We start from the raw sequence: 27650 nt of genomic DNA, 5'->3' as shown, positions 1-27650 counted from the left end.
GGCCTATGCCAAATCTAGTTTGTTCAGTCTTATCAGGTTGTATCCACGAAATGCTAAATGAGTTCATGTAAATCTCCAGAATATAAAATACTGTATACTGTAGATGGGTCAAATTAATGTAGCCTATGGGAAAAAGGCTTTTTATTATTATTAACTAATATTATTAGTATTATATAACACTTGACAATAATTCATCTTAGTTAAAGTTAATTTCAAAGTTTACTAATACATTATTAAAATCAAATGTTGTATTTGTTAACATTATTAATGCACTGTGAACTGTATTTTTATTAACTAAAATTATAACAAAGATTAATAAATAATGTATTGCTAATTATTAGTTCATTAACTAATGTTAACAAATGAGACCTTATTGTAAAGTGTTACCATAAAAATAATAGGTCATATAGACTGAAGTAGAAAAAAATGTTGAGATTATTTTAAGCCCAATAAATTGTTTTCTACTAAGCAATATTTTCCATGACCAACTCTATGGTGTACTGTACATGTGTTGGCTGATTTGGTTAAATGTGTTTAAGCCATCATTCTAATAATAACCACTCCAACACACCTGAAACAGTCTGAGCATGTGTTTAATGGTTTTGCTATGCGCTTTCACAAATAATGTTTGTTATGGAAAAGCAGAACACAATAAGGATGCATTACAGATGATGTATTATAGTCAACTTAAATAGGTTAACATCACAAGTTTAATTTCATCACCTCCAGTTGTTTGAATTCACACAAAAAAGACTGTAAAGAAAATAGCAACATCATTTCAACAAGACATATTCTTAGTGTATAACAAACTAATGTTTTTGAATTTAAATGATTTTAATACAGCAAATGTTGATTAAATTAGGGTTTGGCATATTGAAATCAAAAACTGATTTCAGTAACAAAGCTTGAATGCCTATCAACATGCCTTTTCTTTGATAGCTTACTCTCAGATGAAAAGACTGAAATATGATTTCACACTGTCCTGAGAATTCACGTTAAATTAGATGCTGTCACAAACACACATTAAGCAGATTTGCCATTGCCTGAGAAAAATTGATGCATTACTTTGTCAATGCAGATTTATTATGCATGAAACTGAGAATGTATGACTGTTGAAGAACAAAGACATAAAAAATGTTATGCTACTCACAAATCAACAAAGTTAGATTATAGGATGATTTATACTGTATGGCTTAGGCAAACCCAACAAAACTATTTATCTGTAGGTTACATATAAATGCATTTCTACATATTATATATAACAATTTAATTTATTTTATATTTACATGTACGCTTTAGACATAAACACATGTTTAGTGTGTTTAACTCTATCCAACAAAATACACAGCAGTCTTCTCTCAGATATTTCTGCATAAAATAAGGCAACTTGGAGTTTGACTCTTGCACTGGCAAGGGCTATTTCGTTAACTCGTCTCCATGTAACTGGTTTTTAATGGTTAGCGATTTGTGCATCAACAAGATAATAACTATCTGGTTATTTTGGAATGAATTATTTTTCTAAAATATTTTGACATTTTCTTTTTTATATCAAACATAAAAAATGTGCGATTCTGAATTAATAGCTACCTATACAGATTTGGAAAAATAGATTCTCACAGGGTTACCATTCAGAGAAACACAAATTCTTACAGCGAATATTTCACTTGGAAAAACGCTGGCAGTTTACTTTTTAATTTTTAATTTTACACCTGTTGTGCCTTTGTGTTCAAAATCAGTACCAATAACATTTATATTTATAAATACAATCGGCAGAAGTGTTTAAGCGAGTTTACCTCCACCTGAGAGTTGTAAATATCAAAGGCAAATTTTACAGTTTACAATCAGTTCAAATCCCTTTTCATGTCTTTACATTTGCATGAGTGCACCATAAATATACAAAGACATTTTGAATTGTACGGTTTGAATTGTATGTTTCCAGAATGAACACCATAATATGCAAGTAAATACTATTCCATTTAAAATTCATTAAATGTGAACACTTTAAACACCCCGATGGCTATTATGTAACGGAGGGGGAGGGGCTATCAGACTCCGATGTTGAAAAATTCATACACTACACGGTTGAGTAAATAGTGCATAAGTGCATAGTGTATAGTGCGTTGTTTGAGACACAGCTAAAGCCTAAATGGCTATTTCGCTATTGGGTAACATATAGCCAAAAGTACAATTTGTACTGGAGATAGAAAATGTATTTAGTTGGGAATTTTGCAGAAATCTACATTAAATAGGATCCATTTTGATTTCATGTTAACTTCAAAGACTTTAAAACAGTTCTTTTAAGTGTAAAAAGATTTTTTTTTTTGGTGTTAAGCGTCTCCTCATCAAAGTACACAATCTGTCAAAGAAACCTCTGTGACTTCACAGTCTCTTTACAACTTGTGCATTACAAAATGCACAAGTAAAGTTCACAGCGCACAGACCTTTTTCAGACCTCAGCTCTGAAACAAGTCCTTCTTGCTTACACCTAGTTAAAAAGTATCATTTGTATAAATATAAATCCTCTTTCTTAAACCAATGTAGCAAGATAAAGCGCTTCTTTTAGGGCTTGGCATGAGCTGCTGATAGTCTTAGTGTTTAGGATATTGTTTTTGCTGCATTCGAGGCGGATCACATCTCTGCCTTCATGCACTGGACCACTATGTGCTAGTAGGATGGCATCAAGACTGTTGAATCCACATAACCGTTTACCATCACCCTCACGCCTTCCTGTTGCGCGGGACAGTACGATTGGTGGACGGCAGGTTTGCGGGGGTGAGGTGGTTGCTGGCTTGTGCATTGATCAGCCTGGGTGTAATCGTCCACACACTGATGGGACGTTTCCCTTTGCAGAAACAGAATATTGTTTGATGTCACTTCTTTGACCTTGCTATAGTCCTCCCCGGTGCGATCGGACCCTTCACCCTCACGGTTAGGGTCTGAAAGCGGCCTAAGAAGTAGCATATTGTCCGGGTTGACCCTCTGCACCTCTAAGTATTCCAAGGAACGTGACGGAGGCACGCAGTGAGCAGGAGCGTCGGAGCCGTCCCGATTGAACTGGTTGTAGCTTTGGGAATGTGGGCAGGCCGCCTTGCTGAAGAGGCCCTCCTGTGGCGGGATGTCCTGATGGTGAAGCTGGTGAAAGTTGCTTGCCGTTGCACGTGGTGACAAATGGCTGAGGATCTCTGGGACGCTGTGGTAGGCTGGTTTCGCAGCTCCTACTTGGTAGTGGTGGTGAAGTTGAGGTTGGGGAGACGAAAACACAACTGGCCAGGTCTTGACGCATCCATCAGGGGACTCTGGAGAGCTGGGTTCAGGGCCCTGGCTTTCACTGCTTTCAGTTGAAGCCCAGCTCGTTTCTCCATGCTGGCTATACTGATGTTGATCGCTTCCGCCTCCTTCCCGTCCCTCCATGCACTTCTCCAAAAGCAGGGTGCGACTGTCGCAGCTGCCCCGGCCGGAGTCGCAGTCCGATGGGCTTTTGGACTTCATGCATTCCTCTGATAGATCTTTACCATTCAGTACCAGCTCTTGCTCCTCATTGTCGTACACCTCAAGGTACTCCACCAGTAAGTCATCATAATCGGTGGTTGGAGGGAAACCTTGGATCACCAGAGAATTGAAAACTTCCTCTGATTTCCCGCTCTGTAAAGAAAGCAAAGCAATTGAAATAACTGCCAAAAAATGCACTTCAAATAATGTCAGAGATATCAAAACCTTTTTTTCCTCAGCACATGCTTTCCAATTAATGATCATGTGGGACATTTCAAGGGGTATGAAGATTATTATAATTTGTCTTCTGGGGCATTATCGATTTTTGAAACAAAAAAGTGTTTCTTAAAAATTGGCTTCCTCAGTCGGGATTTAAAAGACAATTATGAACTGAAAAAATCTGAAAAATTTGTTGGAAAATGACACTAACTTTGTAACATCAACACTGTTATTGAACTGAACTGAACCAACATTGAACTGAATAATGACACTATTGCCTTCTGTAGAGCTGCTGAAAGCTAAATTGAAAAACTCTTCTGTTCTACCAACAGAAGAGGAGTCGCAACCAAAAAAAATCTAAAATTCATGAAAGTTAGGAAAAGGTGCAGCACTCACTCTTAAATAAATTCAACTTTAATAGTTAAGAAACATGTGACGTTTCCTCGATGGTGGCCGAAACGTCACATGTTTTTTAAACTATTATAGCTAAATTGAACTCATTTCATAATTGATGAACTTTGCAACATCGACATTGTTCAACTGAATCAACTAGCTTAAGCTGAATAATGACACTATTGACATAATGTAGAGTATTGTATTGTGAAATTGAATTTGTTTCATAATTTCAAAATTTTATTTTCCTGTTCATTACTGTGAAGCTGCTTTGACACAATCTGTATTGTATATACATTTATATTTATATCTGCTATATAAATAAATGTCACTTGAATTGATTTAACTATCAATGGTTGCATAACACAATACTTAGCATTCAATCTTTTCTGTCTGGCGTTACAACAAACACATTCAATCTATCTTAAAGAGTCTATCTTTAAAGCTAACTTGAAAACTTTCAAAGATTTGGAAACAGGCTCTTCTGAGTTTCATGAGTGACTGTTTTATTACCTTGAGAAGCTGTTTGTCGAATCCTTTGATTTTCGGTCCAGGAACAGGAGGCAGCAAACAAAGCTTCACACTAAATACAAATATATTCGGGGGGAAAAACAAACAAAAAAAAACAGTGAGATTCTAAATGTATATTGAATTCAACATTTTGCTCAAAACTGTTCTTCAAAGGTTAAAGGCACACTATGCAGTTTCCGTTTTTCTCAAACAGCGACCCCTAGAGTCTCTGCACACTCTTCCGACCGCGCTTTCTTCGTTTTCTTCGTCGACTCTGCCATGATTCACGTCTGAAATGCGTGCTAGTGTCTTCCATAGAGGCTGCTTCATATGTTGTTGATGTATGTGACGTTGTGCCGTAAAGCAAGTCATGATTCTCACGAGATTTGTCCATACCCCCCCCCCCCTTTGCTATCGGGATGATTCGCCCTACTACGAGTTCGTTTACCATCGAAATTATTTCGAAGCTGTTATATTAAGGTACAAATCTTGCATAGTGTGCCTTTAAATACATTTTAGTAGTGTATTTATAATATGTATATAATAACATAAATGTACTCATTTGGATGATTTATTTAGATAAACAATTATTTTATTTTCCTAAGGTGTTTGATAGTAATTGGTCTTCATTTCTTTGTGCAAGGTTAAGAACAATGTCTATCAACAAATGCTTTTCATGCATGATCATAATATAAGCACTATGGATACTGAAAAGGGATTTATCTACAATACGGAACAAAAGCTTCCACGTGTCCCGACAGGATTAAGAGATTAATTTTGGATCCCGTTTGTCCTTGTACTATTGAGAATCCCTCACATTATTTGACCACGTAATTAGTCTATCTTTTGTCTATTTAAATCTATGTTGAGAGAAACTGGCCTAAAACTACATTTGAGAGTGAAGTGAGGTACTGCAAAATCTGGATCAATCCTCTAATGGCAGTTTAATCCTACATAAGTATTTGTCAGCAAGAACATTGTGTATAAATAGCCAGAGCAAATTTGATTTCAATCACACTGATAGGTATGAATGAACTAATAGGTATTTGCCAATGCCAGGATAAAAACAGAATAAAATGCAAAAACTAAATAGATGAAATCTCAACCAGCGAAATATATCTGTAAACAAAAACAATATATTAATGTATATTGTCCCCTAAAGGGACATGGTGAAGAAGAAAAAAATGAGATGGGAGGAAAAATTATTTGGCCGTGCTTTTGCGTTCTCTCGCAAATGATTTGTGTTCTTTGCGAGCGAAAGCAAAGTTTCTCGGGGAATGCAAACCAGTTGCTAGAGAACGCAAAACCATTGCCAAATCATTTTTTTTCTTCACCATGTCCCTTTAGGGGCTCCGTACATTTAAAATACAAGTAAAATACATTTAAAATGAAATAAACAAAAAATAAAAATAAGATGAATGTAGGGCTGAGTGGTGGAAATGTTTCAGGCTCAAAAACGCACCTGTTTCTATTTAAGTTTAGCGTCCAGGTGAGGATGAGGACGAAGAAGACAGAGAAAATCGTGATTATGATCCACAGCGAACGCTCTCTGGGTATATCTATACAGCACAAACACAAAAACAGGAAATGGTGATGAATAGAGTGCATCTCCACTGCAATTTGTTTTCTACTTATGACACTAGATGACACACAGTACTACCAAAAAATGAAACAGAACAGGATAAACACTGGGTAAAATTGGGTCACTGTATTTAAAAAATAACCAAAAATACTATGAAAAAACTCTTGAAAGAAACTAATTGGAACAGTGTGGGTATGTGAAAATGCTGTGAGCTGGAAACAGGCTGATCTCTGACTCATTTTGCTCTATTTCATGCTCGCCGTCGTCAGGTGCGACTCCCACCGGGCCTGACTTTCCACGGAAGCTCCAGGGCAACTGAGGCCCTACATGAGCTGCAACTCAAAAACATGCGTGGCTGAGGTTGTGCTAGCCGGGTAAAGATGAGGTCATAACTCCCTGGAGAAACTGAGAGCCTGTTGGGACTCCCTCTAGAATGGTCTGCTCTGTTAGATACATATGCATAGAACAGATTTGTTCTCAGGCTCAGCGGGAGAACATAGGAACACAGACTAAGGTCCTGAAACGGTTCTCTGGCGGTGCTGGATGATCATTTAATAGGCTTCAAGATTACCTCAACCTACTGGACCAGAAATGTTTTGCTTCTCTTACATGTGTCTGAGCTGAAAAAGGGCACGTATTTTCAGATGTTACCATTTTTCGCATCATTACTGGTGCAGGTTTTTATGTTTAGCAGCTGGCAAGTTAAAAAGTTTTAGAACTGAAAATCTTGGATTACAAATGTAAGTTAAACTAAAAAAACTTTCAACTCCAATTGTTATGCTGATATACTGAATTTAATTTGTAATAGTTGTATTAAATTCGCATAATGCATAAAACAATACATTTTATAAAAACATAAATAAAAAAATAAAAAAATAATATACACGGGTCAAACGTTTGGAATAATTAATATTATTAATGTTTTTAAACAAGAGCCTCTGCATTTACAGTGAAAACAGGAATTTTGCTAAATAGTATTACATTTTAAATGAACTGTTTTTATATATATTTTAAAATGTAATTTATTTCTGTGATGGCAAAGCTGAATTTTCACCATCATTCTACTGTAATATGCTGATTTGATGCTCAAGAAACATTTCTTCTTCTTATTATTATTATTATTATTATTATTATCAATGCTGAAAATAGTTGTGCTGGTACTAAAGATTTCTATTTCAAATAAATGCTGTTCTTTGGAACTTTCTATTCATCAAAGAAAATGTATTACAGCTTCCAACATTGGTAATAATAAGAACCATTATTATTACAACTAATAATTGAGCCCAGTAATAACTGATAATAATTAAGCAGCAAATCAGCATATTAGAATGATTTCTGAAGGATCATGTGACACTGAAGACTGGAGTAATGATGCTGACAATTCAGCTTTGACATCACAGGAATAAATTACACTTTGAAATATATATCAAATATAATATTAAAACAGAAAACAGTTGTTTTAAATTGTAATTATATTTCACAATATTACTGTTTTTTGATTAGATAAATGCAGCATTGCTAAGCATATAAGACTTCTTTCAAAAATATTAGAAATCTTAACTATTTCAGACTTTTGACCCCAGTGTGTGTGTGTGTAATATATGTATGTATGTATGTATATCTACAGCATATTTGGAACAAAAACATGCACTCAAAGGATAAAATCTCCCTAAAAACATTTATAATGATCAAGTTTACTTAAAAATGAAAAGAAAAAAGACTTACAATCAGGCATTTTGACATAGCTGGTTTGGGTCCACTCACTCCAGAAGCCATGATCGGGTTTACATCGCACCTGCACCATGTATTCTTTAGCAGAGTGAAGACTGAACACGTCATAGTACTTCTGCATGCCAGCATCATACTCCTACACACACATAAAGAGAACACTTAAGATCACTGATCAATATGAAAATACATAAAATATATTTAATTATTAATAATAACTTTCTTAATAAAATGTCTTAAAAGTAAATAATATACAAATATCAAAACCCAATTTGTTGCAAATTGCTAAATATGTTGATGTTGTTGGTTGAATTCAGATCAGAATAAATCGTTACTTAAATGTTTATGCAGTTAACTCTTAAAATCAATACAATCGCAGCATCAGCAATGATCATCAGTTACATGTGTTGCATCAGTTCATAGAGCCAATACTATTGCTCTCGGGTTCCTCTGTCACTAGGCAATCATTATTGTTCATGCCTCTGTCTTACTGAAGCATAGCCTTTGGGGTAAAAAAACAAATCTGGTTTGAGCTAGTCCCTGTTGTTCTGCATATCTAGCCTCCCTCAGGTTTCTGCGGACTAATGAAGACATAAACCCAGGCTGGGACAGTCAATGATTAAACTGCTTTGTGTAACAGCTGATTTAACTGCGTTCCATTCATTTAAGATCTCGGATAAAGTCACAAACAAACAACTGTTAACTGTTCTCTAGTCTGTTTGTTAATATTTAAAAAGCTCACATTCAACAAGGTAGATGATAATACCAGTCCATCATATCAAGAAAACAAGCATGTAAAGTCCTGTATGTTGTGAAGTTGACAAACTGCATTCTAGTTGTTTCCTCTAGGTGGCGCAAATCTAAATAGTCCAGTGCAAACGGTAATAAATCTAGACTAATTGATAATCAAACACTTTCTAAAGAAGATGCACTATTTTTTTTCAACCCACCTCCCATTCTTTATCTTTTTCTTGTTTAACTCGTAGCTGGTAAAGTAGCGTGATCCACCCTGAGCGGGTGTCTGCGGTTCGTGGTTTCTCCCAGGTCACTCTTACATAAGGACCCTGGTCTTCATGGACCACTACTGCTGTGACGTTCTCTGGAGTGTTCGGTTGAACTGTGGGTGAAATAGAGAGGACAGGATAGGATGAGCAAAATATACAAGAGGGTAAACCTACTAATGTGATAATATGATCCCGTGATATAAAAGCGTGAGGCATTTTTTTTAGGATTCTTTGTTGGACAGAAAGTTCAGTAGAACAGCATTTATATGAAATAGAAATGTTTTGTAACAATGTAAAAGTCTTTGCTGTCACTTTTGATCAGTTGGATGCATCTTGCTGAATAAAAGTATTAATAAAAAAAAAGAGACTCAAAACTTTTGAATGGTAGTGTACATCACACCATTTTGAATGTAAAGGGATAGTTCACCCAAAAATGAAGATTCTGTCACAAAGGGCCAGATTTACGAACAGCTTGCGCCAACCAACGCAAACTCTTATTTGGAGTTACAAAACTACTGTCAGGATTTACTAAAGACACGCAGTGAAAACTTCGCGCTGAAAAGGCATGGACAGGGTTATTTTTGCGGCTGACCTTATTTCATATGCATTTGTAGAAGTTTCCCTTTCAGACGCAAAATTTATGGGAGGAGAATATTCAGATGAATCATGCAAGGTGATTTACTAAGGTTTGCGCTAGTCAATTTACTGGTATTTGAGCCATTATTGAACGCCCAAAAAAGCATGTCTTAAACCAGACGATAATGTGTGCTGCTCTTGGTAGATTTTCCACTCCCATCTGAGCTTTTTTGGTTTTGCCCTCTCATGCTAATTTGCCATGTTTAGTAAATCTAGCCCTAAATATAATATAATAGTGGGGCGGTTAAGCGCAAAAATCGATCACTTTGCGATAAAAGCATCAAATTTGGTAGGAAGGCTCACAAAGGGGGTCTGATCAGATTTAGGACCGTAGGCGCTTGAAATTTGACCCCTGGGGGTCATGGCAGCCATTTTTCAAAATGGCCGCCAAATATGGATTTCGTAATGGGAAAATGGATCAAAAATGGCCTTCATACCAAATTTCATGCTTTTATCGCTAAGTGATCGATTCTGATGAAAATCTGCGCTTAGCCGCCCCACTATAATGCAGAATGTCGATATATTAGGGCGAAAAAAAGAGTTCAATATGACTTTTAAAGCCATATGATCACTTTGTATGAGGAACAGACTGAGATTTGCATCATTCACTGAAAATCTTGTCTTTACTGTAGATTTCAGTAGAGAAGCTCTGATATTTTTGTGTTTCAAAAATGTCATGCAGGTTTTTGAACGACATGAGGGTGAGTAAATGATGACATAATGTTCATTCTTGGGTGAACTATTGATTTCAAATTCCGTACATTCAGCAATAACTCAGAAAACTAGTTTCTTCCAGATTGAGGGTAAGGTCAACCTAATAAGGTCAACCTAAGTGACCTTTGCACACAAACCTGAAAACTTGCTGAAGAAGGATGAAGGAAAGAACAGAAAAGTGTGCTTCGTATTGTGAATGAGTGTTTCGCCCCTTCAGCATAAATAAAAAACATTAGTTAAAGTTTAGTCTCAGTTATAGTTGTACATATGAGTTAATGATAAGGAGGAATTGGACTGCACAAATTGTTCAGATCAAAAGAACGTATTTGTCAAATTGTGCAGGAACTAAAAATAAACCAATCAAATAAATTATATTGGAAAAATGACCCTTTTGGCTTAATGCGCGAGAGAACATGTGACAGACGGAAACTGTGAGTAATATTTTATGACCCAGACGACAGAATAATGTTTTTTCGCAACAGTGATTCCAGACGGGCAGCAATAACATTCCTCTCATTGATGACTCCACCGCAATAAAGTCTGTAACATCCAATATGCACTAATAAACGAAATTACAAACAAATGACACATTATGCAGGAAAGAACATAAGGTGAGAGGGGCGAATGAAGAGAAATGAATGGGAAGGGGGTGATACAGTACAGGAAGAACCTACAGTAAAGCTTATAAAGACAACATACAGTATAAGCATACCTATATAGACCACGTCCACCTCCACAGGCTCTGAAATATTCTTCCCCAGGGCGTTAGTGGCCACCACGGTGATGTTATAGTTGACCCAAAGCGATGTGTCATTTTTGTTGAAGAAACACGAGTTCTCGCCCGCGGTTCTGTAATCCGGGCACTCGTAGACCGTCTCGGAGCTGAATATGAGAGATATCAACAGACAGATTTACACTTAATAACTGAAATGATACAGACACCAGAATTAAATATGAACATTTCTACAGCTAGTTTGTGTCTGAACACTGTGACAATCCATAATCAGAGCCAATATGCACATCCAAAACTGAAAATAATATTTTGATGATAAATGTGCCAACCATAATACTCAAAACTCATGATGTTACCATCAAAATATTAAAATACTAAACTTGATCAGTGTACTTTTCATTTACTACTGTATGTTTGGGCCAAAAAGAAAACGAGTTTCTCAGTGTTTAGTCCATGTATGTTAGCTTTGATACTAATCTAAACTACAATTCAAAGGTTTGGGGTCAATAATATATTTTAAGAGAAAAATGATCAAAAGTGACAAATACTTTTACATTATTAAAAAAAAATCTATTTCAAATAAATGCTGTACATTTGAACTTTCTATTCATCAAAGAATCCTAAAAAAATATGAAGCGGCACAGCTGTTTTCAACATTGATAATATGAAATGTTTGTTGAGCGGATAATCAGAATATTAGAATGATTTCTGAAGGATCATGTGACACTGAAGACTGGTGTAATGATGCTGAAAATTCAGATTTGACATCATAGGAATAAATTACATTTGAAAATAAAAAATGAAACAGTTATTTTAAATTGTAATAATATTTCACAATATTACAGGTTTTAATGTATTTTGATTAAACAAATGCAGCCTCGGTGAGCAACAGAGACGTATTTCAAAAACATTAAAAAAAGCTGACCAACCCCAAATTTTAGAACAGTAGTGTAGTGTACTCCTTAATGTTGACAAAATAAACCTTTTATTGCAGTAAATGTACAGTCTTTCTGGGAAAACGGACCCAAAATATTGACAATTCATCTTCCCTGCAGGGGTGTAGGAACATTTTTGCAAACGTATCCCAACAACATTACAAACTCTGCACCCTTGAAATATCAGAATTCAGCACATTCTTCACATGAGAACTGTACGAACATGAATTCTACGAACTCCACATGGTGTGGCATTACATGGTATTATGGTAGGTTTGATCTGTTTGTTTACAGTACTTGCTGAATCTCAAAGCTATAATGTTGGCATAACACTTCATGGATGTGCTCTGGTGAAAATCAGAGTAAATTATATTTAGCAGGTTGTGTGGGCACTTGTGTGTTGGCCGAAAGCAAGTCATGTATATCTTTCTGATTATTTCACATATGAGCTCAGAAATAAACACATGGCAGAGAAAATCTAGTTTAAACCACACATTACTGAAGAGGAAAGGGCAAGACAAAGAAAAGATGCTCATTAAACAATCAATCAATGGCTCTAGAAAAGGAAAAAGAATAGAGACTGACTTTTCTAGACGGTAGTAGAGGGCATAGGTGGTTGGCAGACCCCCGTCATCTCCAGGCTCCCACCAGCAGGTGAAGGTCTCCTTCTCTGGAGAGCGACAGCTTGTGAGTTTGGGTTTGCCTGGGGAACTGACACCTGTGGATATATATTGTGCCCATTTAGAGTGAATAGAGAATCCAGAAGTCTAATTCGCCGTTGGTTCCTTCAAGATTTCCCTATGGGGTTTTACAATGGGGGGTTTTACATTTTTTAATAAAATAAAGTATGTGGTAAGCATAACTTGATGATAGGCTACTATGACATTTTGTGCTACAACGTACACTGCACACACTCACACCCCAAGCTTTTCTAGTTACTTTTTTAAAAATTCATGTTTTCGCTATGGGTGTGTATAATTTAAGTTGAAGCACAAAACGTCAAAGTACAGTCAAGTTATGTATCCCACAGGCTTTATTTTACTCATAAATTGAAAACCCCCATTATAAAACCCCATATTTAAATCTCGAAGGAACCAGTGGCAAATTAGTCTTCCGTGACACATTAAAGTCACCGTGATATCAAAATTGATAGTTATTATTTTTATGGAATATTGTATTTTTTTATTATAAAAATAACTTATAATAATCAAAATAACTTTTTTCTGCTTCTTTTTTCTGATGATGCGAGGGCGGGACAACCTGTCACTCACGTGAGATCGCTAACGACAATTAATAGAACATTATTCTTTTAAGCACTTTGGAGAACCATGTAAATACCATGGTACTTGAATATGGCAATCATTCAATACCATATGTATACATAGTATATGTTAAATATTAAAAATACAAAAAAGTAGACTAAGCAAAAATGGATGACAAGTCCAATCTAACGTTTAAAAGCTTGGGGTCAGTAAGAGTTTTAAAATGTTTTTGAAATAAGTCTCTTCTGCTCACCAAGGCTGATTTATTTGATTAAAAATATAGTATAAACAGTAAAATTGTGAAATATTAATATAACTGTTGTTTGAATATATTTTAAAAACTCATTTATTTCTGTGATGCAAAGCTGAATTTTTAGCATCATTACTCCAGCATATTAGAAATAGCCTATTCCTGAAGGATCATGTGACACTGAAGACTGATTTGGTGCTCAAAAAACATTTCTTGTTATTATCAATGTTGAAAACAGTTTAATATTTTTGTGAAAGCTGATTTAAAAAAATAGGATTCTCTGGTGAATAAAAACCTCAAATTAAAATGTTCATTTTAGGTCAATTAAATGCATCTTTGCAAAATAAAATATTCACTTCTTTACAAAATCTTACTGACCCCAAACCTTTGAATGATAGTGTATGTGTAAAGATAAAGTTAGTCAAGTTGAACTTCTTACTGTAGGTTTACAAGCAATAACACTGCTCACCTGCTGCTTGTGATATTAAATTGGTAATAAAGGTCAAAATCAGCACGGCCCCAGAGTTCCTCATTGTCCCTGATGGCTTCTAAACGCCTTAGATCTGTCAGTGAGAGATAAGAGAGAAAGCGAGATATTAGATCTTTATGATTTCCATTGGCATAAAGAGCCCAAATTATTCTTTAATATATGGGGGAAATACTGTGAAAGGTGTTTATACAAAATACATCTATTACAAATATAAATGTGCAGGAGCAAATTAAAAATGACAGACAGAAATACGGGTTGTTGAGGAGAGCAGATACAGTACTGTAAGTGATTCTCAAGGGTTAATGAGCCTTCTGTGTAGTACTATAAGATCATGTTAATGTGGGACCATTACAATGAAACAGACACTGGACAAAACAAAGACATATTTATTTGGAAAACTTTCTTTGTCACCTGTCACCTGAAAATATCTGCTTACAAACCAGAGCAATCAAATATGCCTCTTCTAATATATTTTGAATATGATCCATAAAATTAAAAATTTTGTTTGTTCAGATCAGATTTCATTCTTTTTATTTAAATATTTTTCCTGGAACAAAGTGTTCATTCCCCAAAAGAAACTTTTTGCAAGTACTGGCAAAGTTTCTAGGGGGAAAAAACATTTTGTGTGCGAATGCAAAATCATTGACTTACTGTACATATTTTTTTTAAACCTTCCGCCCCAGGCTCCATCTTTCAACACTTTCTCAATCATTAGTTCCTTCAGTGCTTCTTATCATTTTAGAGAACAGGAGCAACTCAGATCAGTTCAACTCATAGTTACTATAAAAAAGGTACTATCTATATTTCATGATGCTTTGCAACCAACTGCCTACCAATTAAAATTATAGCGGTCATCAAACTGCCACTTTCTACATTTTACATGCAAGGGACCATGTATAAAAAAGCAGTATCTCTTAGTGTGGGAATTTTCCTACTAGTTTTATAGGTAATTTCTGTATGTTTACAACATGACATACCTTGAGGTAAAGCTTTTAAACTTACTTTTCAACATCACCTTTCTGCCAATGGAAGAAAAGACTTCTATTGGCACATGTGAAACTTCCAGTAAGAATTGCTCAACTCATAAAATAGGCAGACAGATCCATGCCTCCAATCAAAGGTCTAAAGTTCTACGGAAACTATTTTCAACTTGAATTTTCATCAAAACAGACAAACACAGCAAAAAAATTGTCAAATGTTAAGCTAATGCAAGATATTAAACTTAAATAGGGAATAGGATTACATTTTATATCAGCTCTTTTATTTACCATTTATCCATGTTTTTGGGGGTTTGCAATTATTATAACCCCATTATCAATTTTTAGAATATACAGATTTCCAGGTTCTAGGTAACCAGGTTCAAAGTTTATAAATGAATATATATATATATATATATATATATATATATATATATTTTTTTTTTTTTTTTTTTTTTTTTTTTTTTCATTAATGAATCCTGTTTCCTGTTTCCACAAAAATAATTCACAGCACAACTGTGTATTTAGTTTAGTTCAGTGGTCATAATTTCACTTTCTTTCCTTTTACTTTGGTAGAAACTAATAAATTGGAATAGAAACAGGAATAAACAAGAGCAGCAGGACAAAAAGGTCAGAGCACAAAAGGTGAACCTCTCTAATGAATATTCTTGAGCAACCTGAGCAGCCAAGACACTCAAGCTACATGTAAGTCTAGTGAATTTAGTAAATCACTGATCATTTTTGGCACTAATGTTATTTAGTGCCAAGTCTTACAGGGCCAGAGATTTGAATTAAGGGGGTCTAAAGTGTTTAAATGCATACCAAACATGGGTGCTTGCCTACTTAGAATCACCAAAACACATCTGTCTAATAATTTATCATTCTTTAAGAAAACCCACAATTTGACCACTAATTCTTGTCTGTAGCTCCAGTGTGCACAATGAGTTATGGGCCAAGGTTTTGAGCAAAATATCAGAGCACTAATGATGCAAACCGTTCAGACAATCATCAGAACACACATTAGCTGTGCAATTTAGGTTGTAGAGATATGTAGTATTTTTGTCAGAAAAAAAAACGATTAAAAACTTCTGAAGTATGTCACCTACGGCTTTGAATCAACTTGCAAAAATCTCAAAGTTTGCCTGTGCATGTAACTGAGCTCTGTAAAGTCCAAATCTATTGCTCATATGTGACCCTGGATCACAAAACCAGTCATAAGTTGCACGGGTATATTTGTGGAAATAGCCAACAATACATTGTATGGGTCAAAATAATGATTTTTCTTTTATGCCAAAAATCATTAGGACATTAAGTAAAGATCATGTTCCATGAAGATATCTTGTAAATTTCCTACCGTAAATATATAAAACATTTCTTTTTGTGAGTGAATGCAGCACAATCGCGAACATAAATGGACAACTTTAAAGGCGATTTTATCAATGTTTAGATTTTTTTTGCACCCTCAGATTCCAGATATTCAAATAGCTGTATCTCGGCCAAATATTTTCATATCCTAACAAGCCATACATCAATGGAAAGCTTATTTATTCACCTATCAGATGATGTATAAATCTCAATTTAAAAAAAATTGACCCATGTGACTGGTTTTGTGGACCAGGGTAACATATTTCCAATTAATGCCCTGCTCATACTGATAAATCTCATAGACTGTAGATCACAGTCATATAAAGATGATGTCACAACCTATGCACCTGTGATCTAACCTCATTGTATAATTCATAGAAACTTGACCTGTCAAAAGACAACAAGTCCTTACTCATACTAGCAAACATGATTAAGACAATTCTCTGGAAACTAAAAGGACATGAATGCATTACCATTTCCCAGCAATTTGTTTTCCTAAGCATTTAGCCGTTAGCTTGAGAACACAAGCTAATCAATCAGTTTGTTTTTCACCTAACATATCAGTTTCTGACAGCTTTACGATATTAAGTGCTACCGGTGTAAGCATGGAAATAATATGCAAATACATTTGGCATCTGACTCCTCCGGAATCGGCTCAATCTCCAGCCTACCATTAATCCGATGACAAATAAGCACTAAGCACATGGAAAGCATGATATTAGGACAGCAGATTGAGATAGACATAAACATGACGGATAGAAAATGAGTGAGAGAGAGAGAGAACTTTTATTTCCCCTGGTGAACAGGGTGGCATCACAGATTTAAAAGAAAGAACGAAAAAAAGCTTCTCCAGCTGGCATTTTCTCCATATCTGATTATGTAAGAGATTATATCATCATAACAGAAAGACCAGGTCCAACTATGTTGGGCTTCATTCCCTCTCGATGCAAAGTTGAATAGTGCAAGACACTGCCATGACACAAGCTGGCGGCCCACCAGCGCCTCAATGAGTTCAACAAGCAAGCCGGTTGAAGGAGGACACTGGATTGTTGTTTTTCATTGCTGAAAACTTGCAACTGGCTTGGGATCTAATATGCTGATTTGGAGCTCAATTATATCAAGTACAATTGACACTCAATTATTAAATATACTTGAAATGAATGACCCTGTGGTGAAAATCAAGTTCTGTGTATACTCAATGACGCAAGTTACATTTAAGCAATTTTGTGGCATGAAGAAATTATTTTCACAGGAAACATGTCATTTTGATTATCAAAGATGAGTTTTAGCCAATAAAATAAAAACTAAATTCAGAACACACAAAAATACTAGCACTTTTAATAAACTTTTAATAAACTGTCTCTAAACTGTCATCTAATTGGTTTGTTGTGTATTAACCTAACTAATTGGCAATTAGTTAGTAAAGATATAAAGGTGTACGGATTGCTGACCCTTTAATCTTTAAAACAGATTCCTGGGACGAGTTTAATCCAGTATCACAACCAAATAGCACAAAGGGGCATGTCTGACTGTGATGTGTATATACTGCCATTTATTATGTAATCAAAAAGAAAATTATTGTTGGTCTTCAATCATAGAACATTATTTCAATGCCAAGAAATGAACATCAAAACAAACAGGCAGAAGCAGCCTTAAGCAAGACCTTTCCAAAGATGACAACCCAGAAGCATTGATCTTGCATTGATTTATTGACTTGTAAATGTGCTGAATGCTTGTCCATTGGCAAACAAATGGTGCACTCTGAACTGTTGCAGAAAAGGCAATGACAATCACTGGCTTGTTACTTCTTAGTCACGTACAATGAAAATTCAGACACTGTGGTGCCTGTGGCGACAGCAAGCAAGAATATAATCATCTACTCATGTCGTATACGTTCCTGTTGGCATTTTCCACTGTGTAACGCTTTGATTTTAAGAATGTTTAGTGTGATCTGATAATTGGCATTAGAAGATTGCCTTCCTACTGTTAACAGTTATCTTACATAACTTCCAAGTGGGGGTAAGCCGCTAAGCCGGGCGTACAGTAGCAAGCATGGGCTTGTCAACAAGTCGGCACGTATCTAAAGATTATCTAGCAACCCGCGGTCTCACCCACCCGCGACTCTTGTATTCCATTTCTGGCCCTTATAATTCCACAGATAGACCTCTGAGAGGTCTTGCTGGCATTAAGAATTAATGTTCTCAGGTTAAAGCTATGAAAAGATCTAGGCAGATTACCTGACCTAATTTTGCCCCATCATTTTATGTATAGAAGGTTTTACATTTAAATGTAAATGAGGAATTAAAGAGGACCTATTATGCTTTTTTTACATTTTCAACTTTCTTTAGTGTGTAATGCTGCTGTTTGAGCAAGTTACAAAGCACAAAGTTACTCCAGAGAGAGTTATTTTCTATATCAGTTCAGAACTCCCTGAAACGCCTTGATTGTAGTCTTGAATTGTCTACCAGGAATGAACACATCACGATTTTCCTCATTTAAATAATTTCCGCCCAAGGAATATGCAAAATAAAGGGTCCGAGGCCTTGTTGAGGCCAAGAGATGCTGTTTTTCTTTTTTCAATAATGCGGTTATGGTAAGGGGTATAATATTTCCGAAACGGGCTCAAAGCGGTAGACCAATCACACTGATCCAGCTGACCAATCAGAGCACACTGCTCTTTTTGGAAAGAGGGAGTCCATAGAGACAGGAACTAAATATAGTGTTACTGACAGACTGTGAAGAGAGGTGATGCATCAATGGAAAATATGTGAAAATTCAAGCATGAAAACCTACTCAAGTAGAACCCAAAAACAAAAACAAGACTTTGTAAAAGGGCATAATGGGTCCACTTTAAATTAGTGTATTAAACAACACTTGGGCTAATGTATATTAACTGTATAGCTCATCAGAAACTAAGTGCATAAATATAGAAAATGCGAATATAGAATGCAAACCTGATTAAAATGCAAAACAGATTTCATGCAAGAATGCAAGTGAACGGGTGCATGTTTGTCATAGTTTGAATATTTTTGCAGAGCAATGATGAGGTTATATGAGTTGTTTCAGCAAAAATCAGGAGATAGCTTAGCAAGTACAATTTTCCATTTAAAATGACCATTTAACCTATCACTGAAGATGGTAAAACATCAGTTCAGTCGAATAGAATAGTGCTTGTAGTCATGGCAATAAAATAAAATGTATTTTGCTTGTTCCTCTTGGTGGAAAATAAAATGCCAAGGTGGTGAATCATATGATAGCAGGAGTGCATTATGAGAGTAGTGAACATAATTGTATGTTTGCTTCAGAAAACCCACAGTTTATATGCAATTAAACCCTTTAATATTTTACTCCGTATGTCTCAAAAGTATTTGACGTGAAAATATTGCAATGTAGACTGAAAAAAAAAATCTTTGAACTTATTTTTAGGAAAACAAATTTCCAATAAACTATTACAAATAAATTGCAAACAAATCCAGTATCTTTTACTAAATGTTGAAACTTCAAAATTCTGCACACATCCAAGTATGCTTTTTCACATTTTTGGATGTTTGGGATCTATAAACTGCATGTCGTCACATGCCAAACGTCTGCCTAAGAAACACAATTAAAGATTTCCTAGAATGTGGGCCGTCTGTTTAGATATTATCCAGAATTTAGTGGAAAACCATAGCAGGAAACAATTCCCAAAAAGTTTCTCAAACAGAAACTGAAAACGTTCACAGTCGGTAACCACTTTTTTTTCTGGCAGTTTACTGTGTTCAGACATTTGTCTACAATGTGTTGTTCTTTCAATTGCTCTTTTCTCCATCCCCCTCAGTGAAACTCTGCACCAGCTGCACAATACATAACCATCCAACCCACCTCTTCTTTAGAGGTGTGAGCGGCGGTGTAGTGTTGCACTAGTGGGTGACATAGACCTGAAAGGTGATCGGTCGTGAGCCAAATCCAGACTAATGTTAGGGATTAGGATCATGATACTGTTGACGGGTGGACCTGTGTCTTTGGGGACATATCTAGTCGTCCTGGTGGGTGGCGATGACTGTGTAAGACTAATTCACAGCAAATCTCTAAAGTAGTCTGTCGTCATTCAGGTATAATCAGATCACATGGAAGGTGTAAACTCATGATAAATTACTAATGACACATGCCCTGAAAAAGTCTTGTCTTTTTTTAATTGCCTTTTTTTAAAGGGATAGTTCACTCAGAAAAAAATTCTGATATTAAATTACTTTAAAATCAAACAGTTTGTTTTAAACGTGTTTGAAGTGAATCACATTGTTAGTTTAGTATTAGGGCTGTCAAACGATTAATCGCGATTAATCGCATCCAAAATAAAAGTTTGTTTTTACATAATATATGTGTGTGTACGGTGTATAATTATTTTCTATATATATTATAAATATACACACATGCATGTATATATTTAAGAAATATTTGCATGTATATACTGTGTATATATATTTATATTATATATAATTTATATTATATATAAATATTTTATATATAAATAACACATTTTTCTTAAATATATATGCATGTGTGTGTATTTATATATAGAAAATAATTATACTCCATACACACACATATATTATGTAAACACAAACTTTTATTTTGGATGCAATTAATCGAGATTAATCGTTTGACAGCCCTATTTAGTATACAAGTGTAGTTCACCCAAAAATGACCATTCTGTCATCATTTACTTCCTCTCATGCTGTTCCAAACTTTTCTTTCTTCTGCAGAACACAAAAGAAGATATTTTGGAGATTTTTTCCCCCATACAATTAAAGTCAATGGGGTCCAAAACAACACTGAGAAAAAAAGTAAAATGTCAAAACTTGCTGAAATTTCTCGAATTTTGTGATTCAAAGAATAAAATAGTCATACAGATTTAGAACAGCATGAATGTAAGTAAATGATGTGACACAATTGTCATTTTTTGGTGCACTATCCCTTAAAGAGAAACGATTCAATTCAATCGTATAGTTATATGAATTAGTTTCCACAAATTGTTTGATTTTAATGTAATTTAATATTTGATTTGTTACATTATATCAATGAAGAGGTGCTTTTGGCCCTGAGATTTACTGTAATGTAATGAGCGGCATTATGAATCAGTCTCATCTGAATTTGATATAAAATCATGCTATATATTTACAAGCTGCCTAAAAGAGATACAAAACACAAAGAAAAGGAGTAGCACATACAGAGCCCAAAACACACTTCGTTAGTATAGATATACATCACCAATTGTTATTGTTGATGGAATAACACAACACCTGGCTTAGATTAACAACTGTGAAACTGTTAAACCAGTCGGACTAGCTCTCTAACATCTTCCCCTGCAGACAATCTCCACTTATGTTTGTGAATTCATGTTTCTGCAAGACTGAGGATTCTTTCCTGGTGGCAATGCTTTCCCCAAATTTCTACAATTCAGCATTACTCCATTAATCTGCTCATGTTATAAGGCACTTCTGATTTCAGAGTGGCTTTGACAGCTTGTTACAAGGTGTTGACATTAAAGGAATAGTTCACTTAAAAATGATAATTCTGTCATCATTTACTCACCCTCAAGTTGTTTCAAACCTGTATGAGTTTCTCTCTTCTGCTGAACACAAAGAAAGATATTTTGAAGAATGGCATTAATCAAACAGTTGATACCACATTGACTTCTATAGTAGGAAAATAAATACTATGGAAGTCATTACATCATTGAGTAAATGATGACAGAATTTTAGTTTTGAAGTGAACTATTCCTTTAAATTACTTGCATTCAACTAATTCCAGTGAATTACCTGCCAGACTGACGTTCCATTTTTTTTAAAGAAAAAAAGTAACTTTATAGTCACGTTTGTCAAGTTCCAAAAAGGACAAAAAACTATAATAGTCCACAAATTGCCATTAAAGTAGTCCATATATATATCAAGTCTTCCGATACCATTTTTAGAAGGAACAGGATAGAATTTTAACTATTCAATGAAAATCGTCCTAGCCACCGAAGCTCTTATCTAAACTGCTGTTAAATGGGAAACAGCTTTTTTTAAAACAATTATCATTTAGTGTTCCACTTAAAAAAAATAAAAAATACAGGTTTGCAACAACATGAAGGTGAGTAAATAAAGTTTTGTGGTGAACTACTGTAAGCTATGTTCTGGCATGTAAAAACAAGAAAGAAAAGTAACTGCTATACAAAAACAAACTGAGTAAACCTTCAAAAATTATTCATTCGGAAGTGCAAACAATGACTCAACAACATCATCGCTCTGACATGGGATCCGTTCCAGACCTGATGATGCCAAGCAATAAAAGCATTTGCTGAGGTCAATGAGTTAATCAAGTGAACAGGAAATAGGTCAGTGCTGAATAGAAGCTGCAAATTTAAGAGCGATATATATGAAAAGCTGCTTAAGCTGGCTTAAAGGGGATATGTGTAAGAATTTCCATGTATTAATCGCTTTTTTATTGCCAATGTGTGAACAGCTTGTAACAAAACTTGAGACCTTCCAGATTTCCTGTTGACTATGCAAGCCTGTAGACAGATTTTTATGTGAAGGAAAATCAAAAGGAGGTTCCAGTCCAGAGAGCCTCTCTTCCATTCAATGACACATGAAATGAATGCTTATACAATGTTCAGGATAATGTCGAAAGAGCTATTCTGTAATGTAACGTCATTGTATCATGGATTAATTCAAATAGTCTCACATAGCCAGATCTGTATAGTCTATAGTCTCAAATGTATAATTTATGATCAAACTACTGTATCATAAGTGTAATTTTAAATACCTCATTTGTCGACATAATGCGGGTGAATTGGAGAGCTTGCATCCACATCACTATGATCAGATGCTTTCTTAACTGCTGCTTTCTCACCGCTGTCATTTTTGTTGTGTTTTTATTTTATTGAGAGGAAGCACGGATGCAGCACACATTTTATCAAGCACGCAGCACATATTTAGGTATTCATCTAAACGTATACATATATTTAAATACATATATATTCAACACCTCATGACCATCCAATTCAAACTGTTAGCCACATTTCCCAGATACACTTCACATGCCTTATTGCCGCTATGATTCAGGCCATCAAGGTGGCTCTAACCAACAAAAGATAGACTATCATGATAGCAGGAGTTTTATTAGCCAGCTCAATAAACAACCAGAGCGATTTGCAAGTGTTGAACACTCTCACTGATACAATCAGCTGAATGGCCACTTAGGAAGTGGCATGTCTCACTTTAATCAGGTAAAGAAGCTATTGCCAGATCTTCCGGTGTGTTCCGCACGTCACACACAAAGCACTGGGTTTATTACATATGAATATCAAATTAATATTAAATACAAAAAGATAAATAGAAAAAGCTGATTTCTGCTCATACTGTACACTTTATCTGACCTCATATCATGCCCAGCATATCAAGATGATAATTAAGATTATTTTTTATTGTATGACTCTGTTTGAATTGCAAAACAGCTGACATAAGGATCAAATATGACAGACACCAAAACAACCTTTATCTCTGAAGCAGTCACCCATTATTAAACTGTTGACACTCATTGCCGAGTTGAAACCCTGAAGACTTCACAGCCATTCTGTCCTCTTATGCCCAGGATTAGACCGATGCAAAGCTCATTACATAATGAACGCCTATATCAGCACTTTCCAATCTCTAATATAATTAGACTCTAAAGCCCTGCACTGATTCTGGGCCGTGTGAGCTAACTTGATGATCACGTCAAAATCAAAAATATTTAAGTCACACTTACATTACACTGCTTGTTAAATGTATAATAATGAGCACACAATGATAACGCCTGCTTCATATGTAATTGCATGCAGCAAGTAAAACATGTTCCTGAATCAACATATTTTGTTGATCCTGGAACAAAATTCCTGTTTGAAACTTAAGTCCTATATCTCTAAACCTAATAAGTTATCCTCAAATTAGAGGGAAATGATCGGTGAATAACACTGATGTCGAAGCACCTAACCCTGGTTGTAAGCCTAAACTTGACAAACTATAAACTGTAAACTTGTCCCTCAAATCTGATTGGTTGATTGGAACTTTGTTCTAGGTTCAACACAGGTGTTGATCCAGGAACGTGTTGTTCTTGGTGTAATCACTCACATTGATTCACAATTGATTCATATTATTTAATACAACAATAAATACACTGCATATAAACTCTTTAATGTAAGAATATTATACACTCTGATTAAAGAATTTGACAGAAGTCACAGTTTGTGTTAAAGCAAAAACACACCATTCACACTTGTGCACCATTTCAGAAACACACTTGTCCTGCATGGAATCAAATTTATCTTGAATCCATCAAATTTAATTGAATAATCACATTTACATTTAGTACAAGAATTTTAAATGAGAAAAAAAAATTAAGCTTAATAAAACAATTTTATAAATCTTAATGGAACAAGGAAATGGACCATTTGATGATGTGATTAAATTTCATAAATTAATAAAAAAAGAAAAGAAAATATGTTTAAATTTATGAATACGAATCACATAAACTAAATGGTCCATTCCCTTGTTCCATTAAGATGTATACAAAAAAATGTATTAAGCTCAAGTTTTTTTTACTTATGTAAAATCCTTAATTCATACTATAAATAATAGGATTATTCAAGGATTATTCAATTAAATTTGATGGAATTTTACTATACAATTGAAATTCGTACATCTTAGAAAATCTTAAATATGTTGTGTCTATCTATCTATCTATCTATCTATCTATCTATCTATCTATCTATCTATCTATCATCTATCATCTGTCTGTCTTGTCTATCTATCTATAGTTTATACATAATATAGCCTAACTAGAGAGATTCATAGGAATGGAGGGAGACTAAAGATACTTAAATATAATACAAATAAATCTTCCTGCTTAGAGTAGAGAGATCTATCTATCTATCTATCTATCTGAATAAAAACAGTTAACTCAGATGCTATGAAGCACACTGCATGCTAACTATCTAATAACTAAGTATATAAATAGTCAAGTTTATTAAATATGAAATATTTCAAATAAGTAGATAAAATAGTATTGTAAAAGTAAATATTGCAGTTCAGTCAAATCATTCATCAGAACATTACCATATATAAATATACTCTCTTGCCTTATAAACCATGTTGATTCATTACGCTAGCATGCAAGCATCTTTTCTTATTCGAATGTAAATTCTATTCAGTCAAGAGCATTCGATATAATGTCTTCGAGATCTCAAACAGCAGAAAAGTAGCAGCTCTGCACTTACCTGCTGTTCATAGAGCTCCTATAATCCCTCTTTAATGATCGTGCTATCAGGATGGCTACATTGAACTGGTTGATTTCTGCTTTTCTTGCTTATGTAACAGCCCGCTCGTAAAGCTTAGAAGATGTCTTGAGCAAGACGTGTGTTCCTTCAGCCCTCAGGTAAGTCAAATGCCTCCGGGCGTCCGGGTGATGGGCACCTCCTGTCTAACAGGTCTGTCTGTCAGTGGGCGTGGTCTCGATCGTTCAGCCCCTCCCACACAAACTCCTCCCACTTTGCGCTCTGTACTGAGAGTTCAGTCAGTGCTGATGCTGGAGTTTTTACAATACATGAATGAATAAGAATGGACTAAAGATCGTTGGGTCCCAAATCAAAAGTAAAAATGTAGGAAATGTTGGTCACTAGGAAAATAAAAGTATTGCTAATGATAATCATGCAGATAGATAGATAGATAGATAGATAGATAGATAGATAGATAGATAGATAGATAGATAGATAGATAGATAGATAGATAGATAGATAGATAGATAGATAGATAGATAGATAGATAGTGTTTAAATGTAAGATACAGCTGGCAGTTATTTATGACAATCCGGTATGACTCAAACTGCTCGCACTTGCAGTCCAAACACATGACTGTACATATTCTGCTCTTGCTCAAACACTGTAAAACTTGTTGAGATAAAAGCTACACATCATCTTCCTGAGTACTGTGTTTGTTTGCCGCTCAGTGCGTCTCAATGATGGTAATAAATTGACAGATTACTAGGATACAATGGAACTTCCCCTATTAGAGACATTGCAGTGTTCTAATGGCCATGGAAAAACACAGCATCAGGACGAGGAATGGTAGCATGACCAATAAAACATTCAGTATCAAAGGATGCGTTTGTAATAAATCTTTGGAGCTGGGCCAATCTGTAAAAGCAAGGATGACTAAGACATTTTTAATTACCTAATTTTTGCAACAAGGATCTAGATTAGACTGCTCTGATTATGCCAACTTCAACTGAAAATGGACAGCTAAAGAAATTAGTGTCTACAGCCTCTAGAAAGAGAGAAATGTTTAAGGATAAACATGTTTCATGAGACATAACATGTCAGAACCTCACTGATCCAGCTTGAATCCATATAATAATAAAGGGAGTTTATGCTTAACAGAACATAAACAAATAGTCAATAACAAATATACCACATATCACTAGTCTATGTCAAACAGTAACTCACAGAACTCTGGAATTAAGTGAATTAATGAAGACTTTTTAACCTTTTCGCGAACTTTAACACTTACAGTATATCAAATCAGAGATTATTGGGACCGTGATAATTACAGGGTTCACCAAATGGGATTTTAAAATCCCATGTAAATATTTTAGGCATGATGCTTGAGAACTCACTGTCATCACAGCATTCTCACAGTATTTTACAGGTTTTATTTCTGTCACCAATGACCTACAGCCTAAGTAAAGTTTTAATGGCATTTACATACAGACTGAGGTTATTGCAGACCGTTATGCCATAAAGAATGCCATTAAATCAAAGGAGGTTAGGTGCGCACAGTACATATAACTCTGAAATATGACATGTTTCTTGCACCAGAGACACAATAGTTCAATAAGGTTTTACAATGTTTCACCATGCCAACTAAATTGTTTAGTTGTTCTATTACAATTTCCAAATTTAAAATAAACCACATGCAAAATAAAATAAAATAATGAATCAGTTAACAACAAACCAAATTGTATCTGCAAATAAATATTGTAGTTATGTGCTATACCTTTCTCAGAACAAATTTTCATTTTCATTATTTTTAAAAAACCGGTGCAGTGATTTTTAGAGGATGGAGTCAGTTTCTCTCAAGTTCAGATATTTCAGATATATTCCCAGCAGAGTAATCACATAATATTTCACCAAATTAGCCATAAATAAGTATTTGTAAGTCTATTGACAGGAAAAAGTTTGCTTGTCTGTCTTTAAAATAAATAACCCACTTGTTTTGATATTTTGTCACTGTATGTAATGACATATACTTTTTTATTGCAAACTGGTATACATTTTTTATTAAATTTGAGCATTTAACTGAATGACT

At 34.9% G+C, this 27650-nt stretch overlaps 1 protein-coding gene across 1 annotated transcript; it reads right to left on the bottom strand.

The window, feature by feature from the left end:
- Nucleotides 1-575: 575 nt before the first annotated feature.
- prlra (prolactin receptor a) lies at nucleotides 576-25769 on the bottom strand. Its single transcript, XM_079846778.1, has 9 exons — nucleotides 25565-25769; nucleotides 13925-14018; nucleotides 12529-12661; nucleotides 10988-11157; nucleotides 8872-9038; nucleotides 7919-8060; nucleotides 6074-6170; nucleotides 4615-4684; nucleotides 576-3642 (listed from the first exon to the last, which is right to left on the bottom strand). Exons 2-9 carry the CDS (start codon nucleotides 13986-13988, stop codon nucleotides 2665-2667), a joined length of 1821 nt encoding a protein of 606 aa, XP_079702904.1. The 5' UTR covers nucleotides 13989-14018; nucleotides 25565-25769; the 3' UTR covers nucleotides 576-2664.
- Between the last annotated feature and the right edge of the window lie 1881 nt (nucleotides 25770-27650).

This window comes from Squalius cephalus, assembly GCF_949319135.1.
Source record: "Squalius cephalus genome assembly, chromosome: 17".
Taxonomy (NCBI): domain Eukaryota; kingdom Metazoa; phylum Chordata; class Actinopteri; order Cypriniformes; family Leuciscidae; genus Squalius; species Squalius cephalus.
The sequence above is the reverse complement of the archived record's forward strand: the minus strand, read 5'-3'. Positions and strand labels throughout refer to the sequence as shown.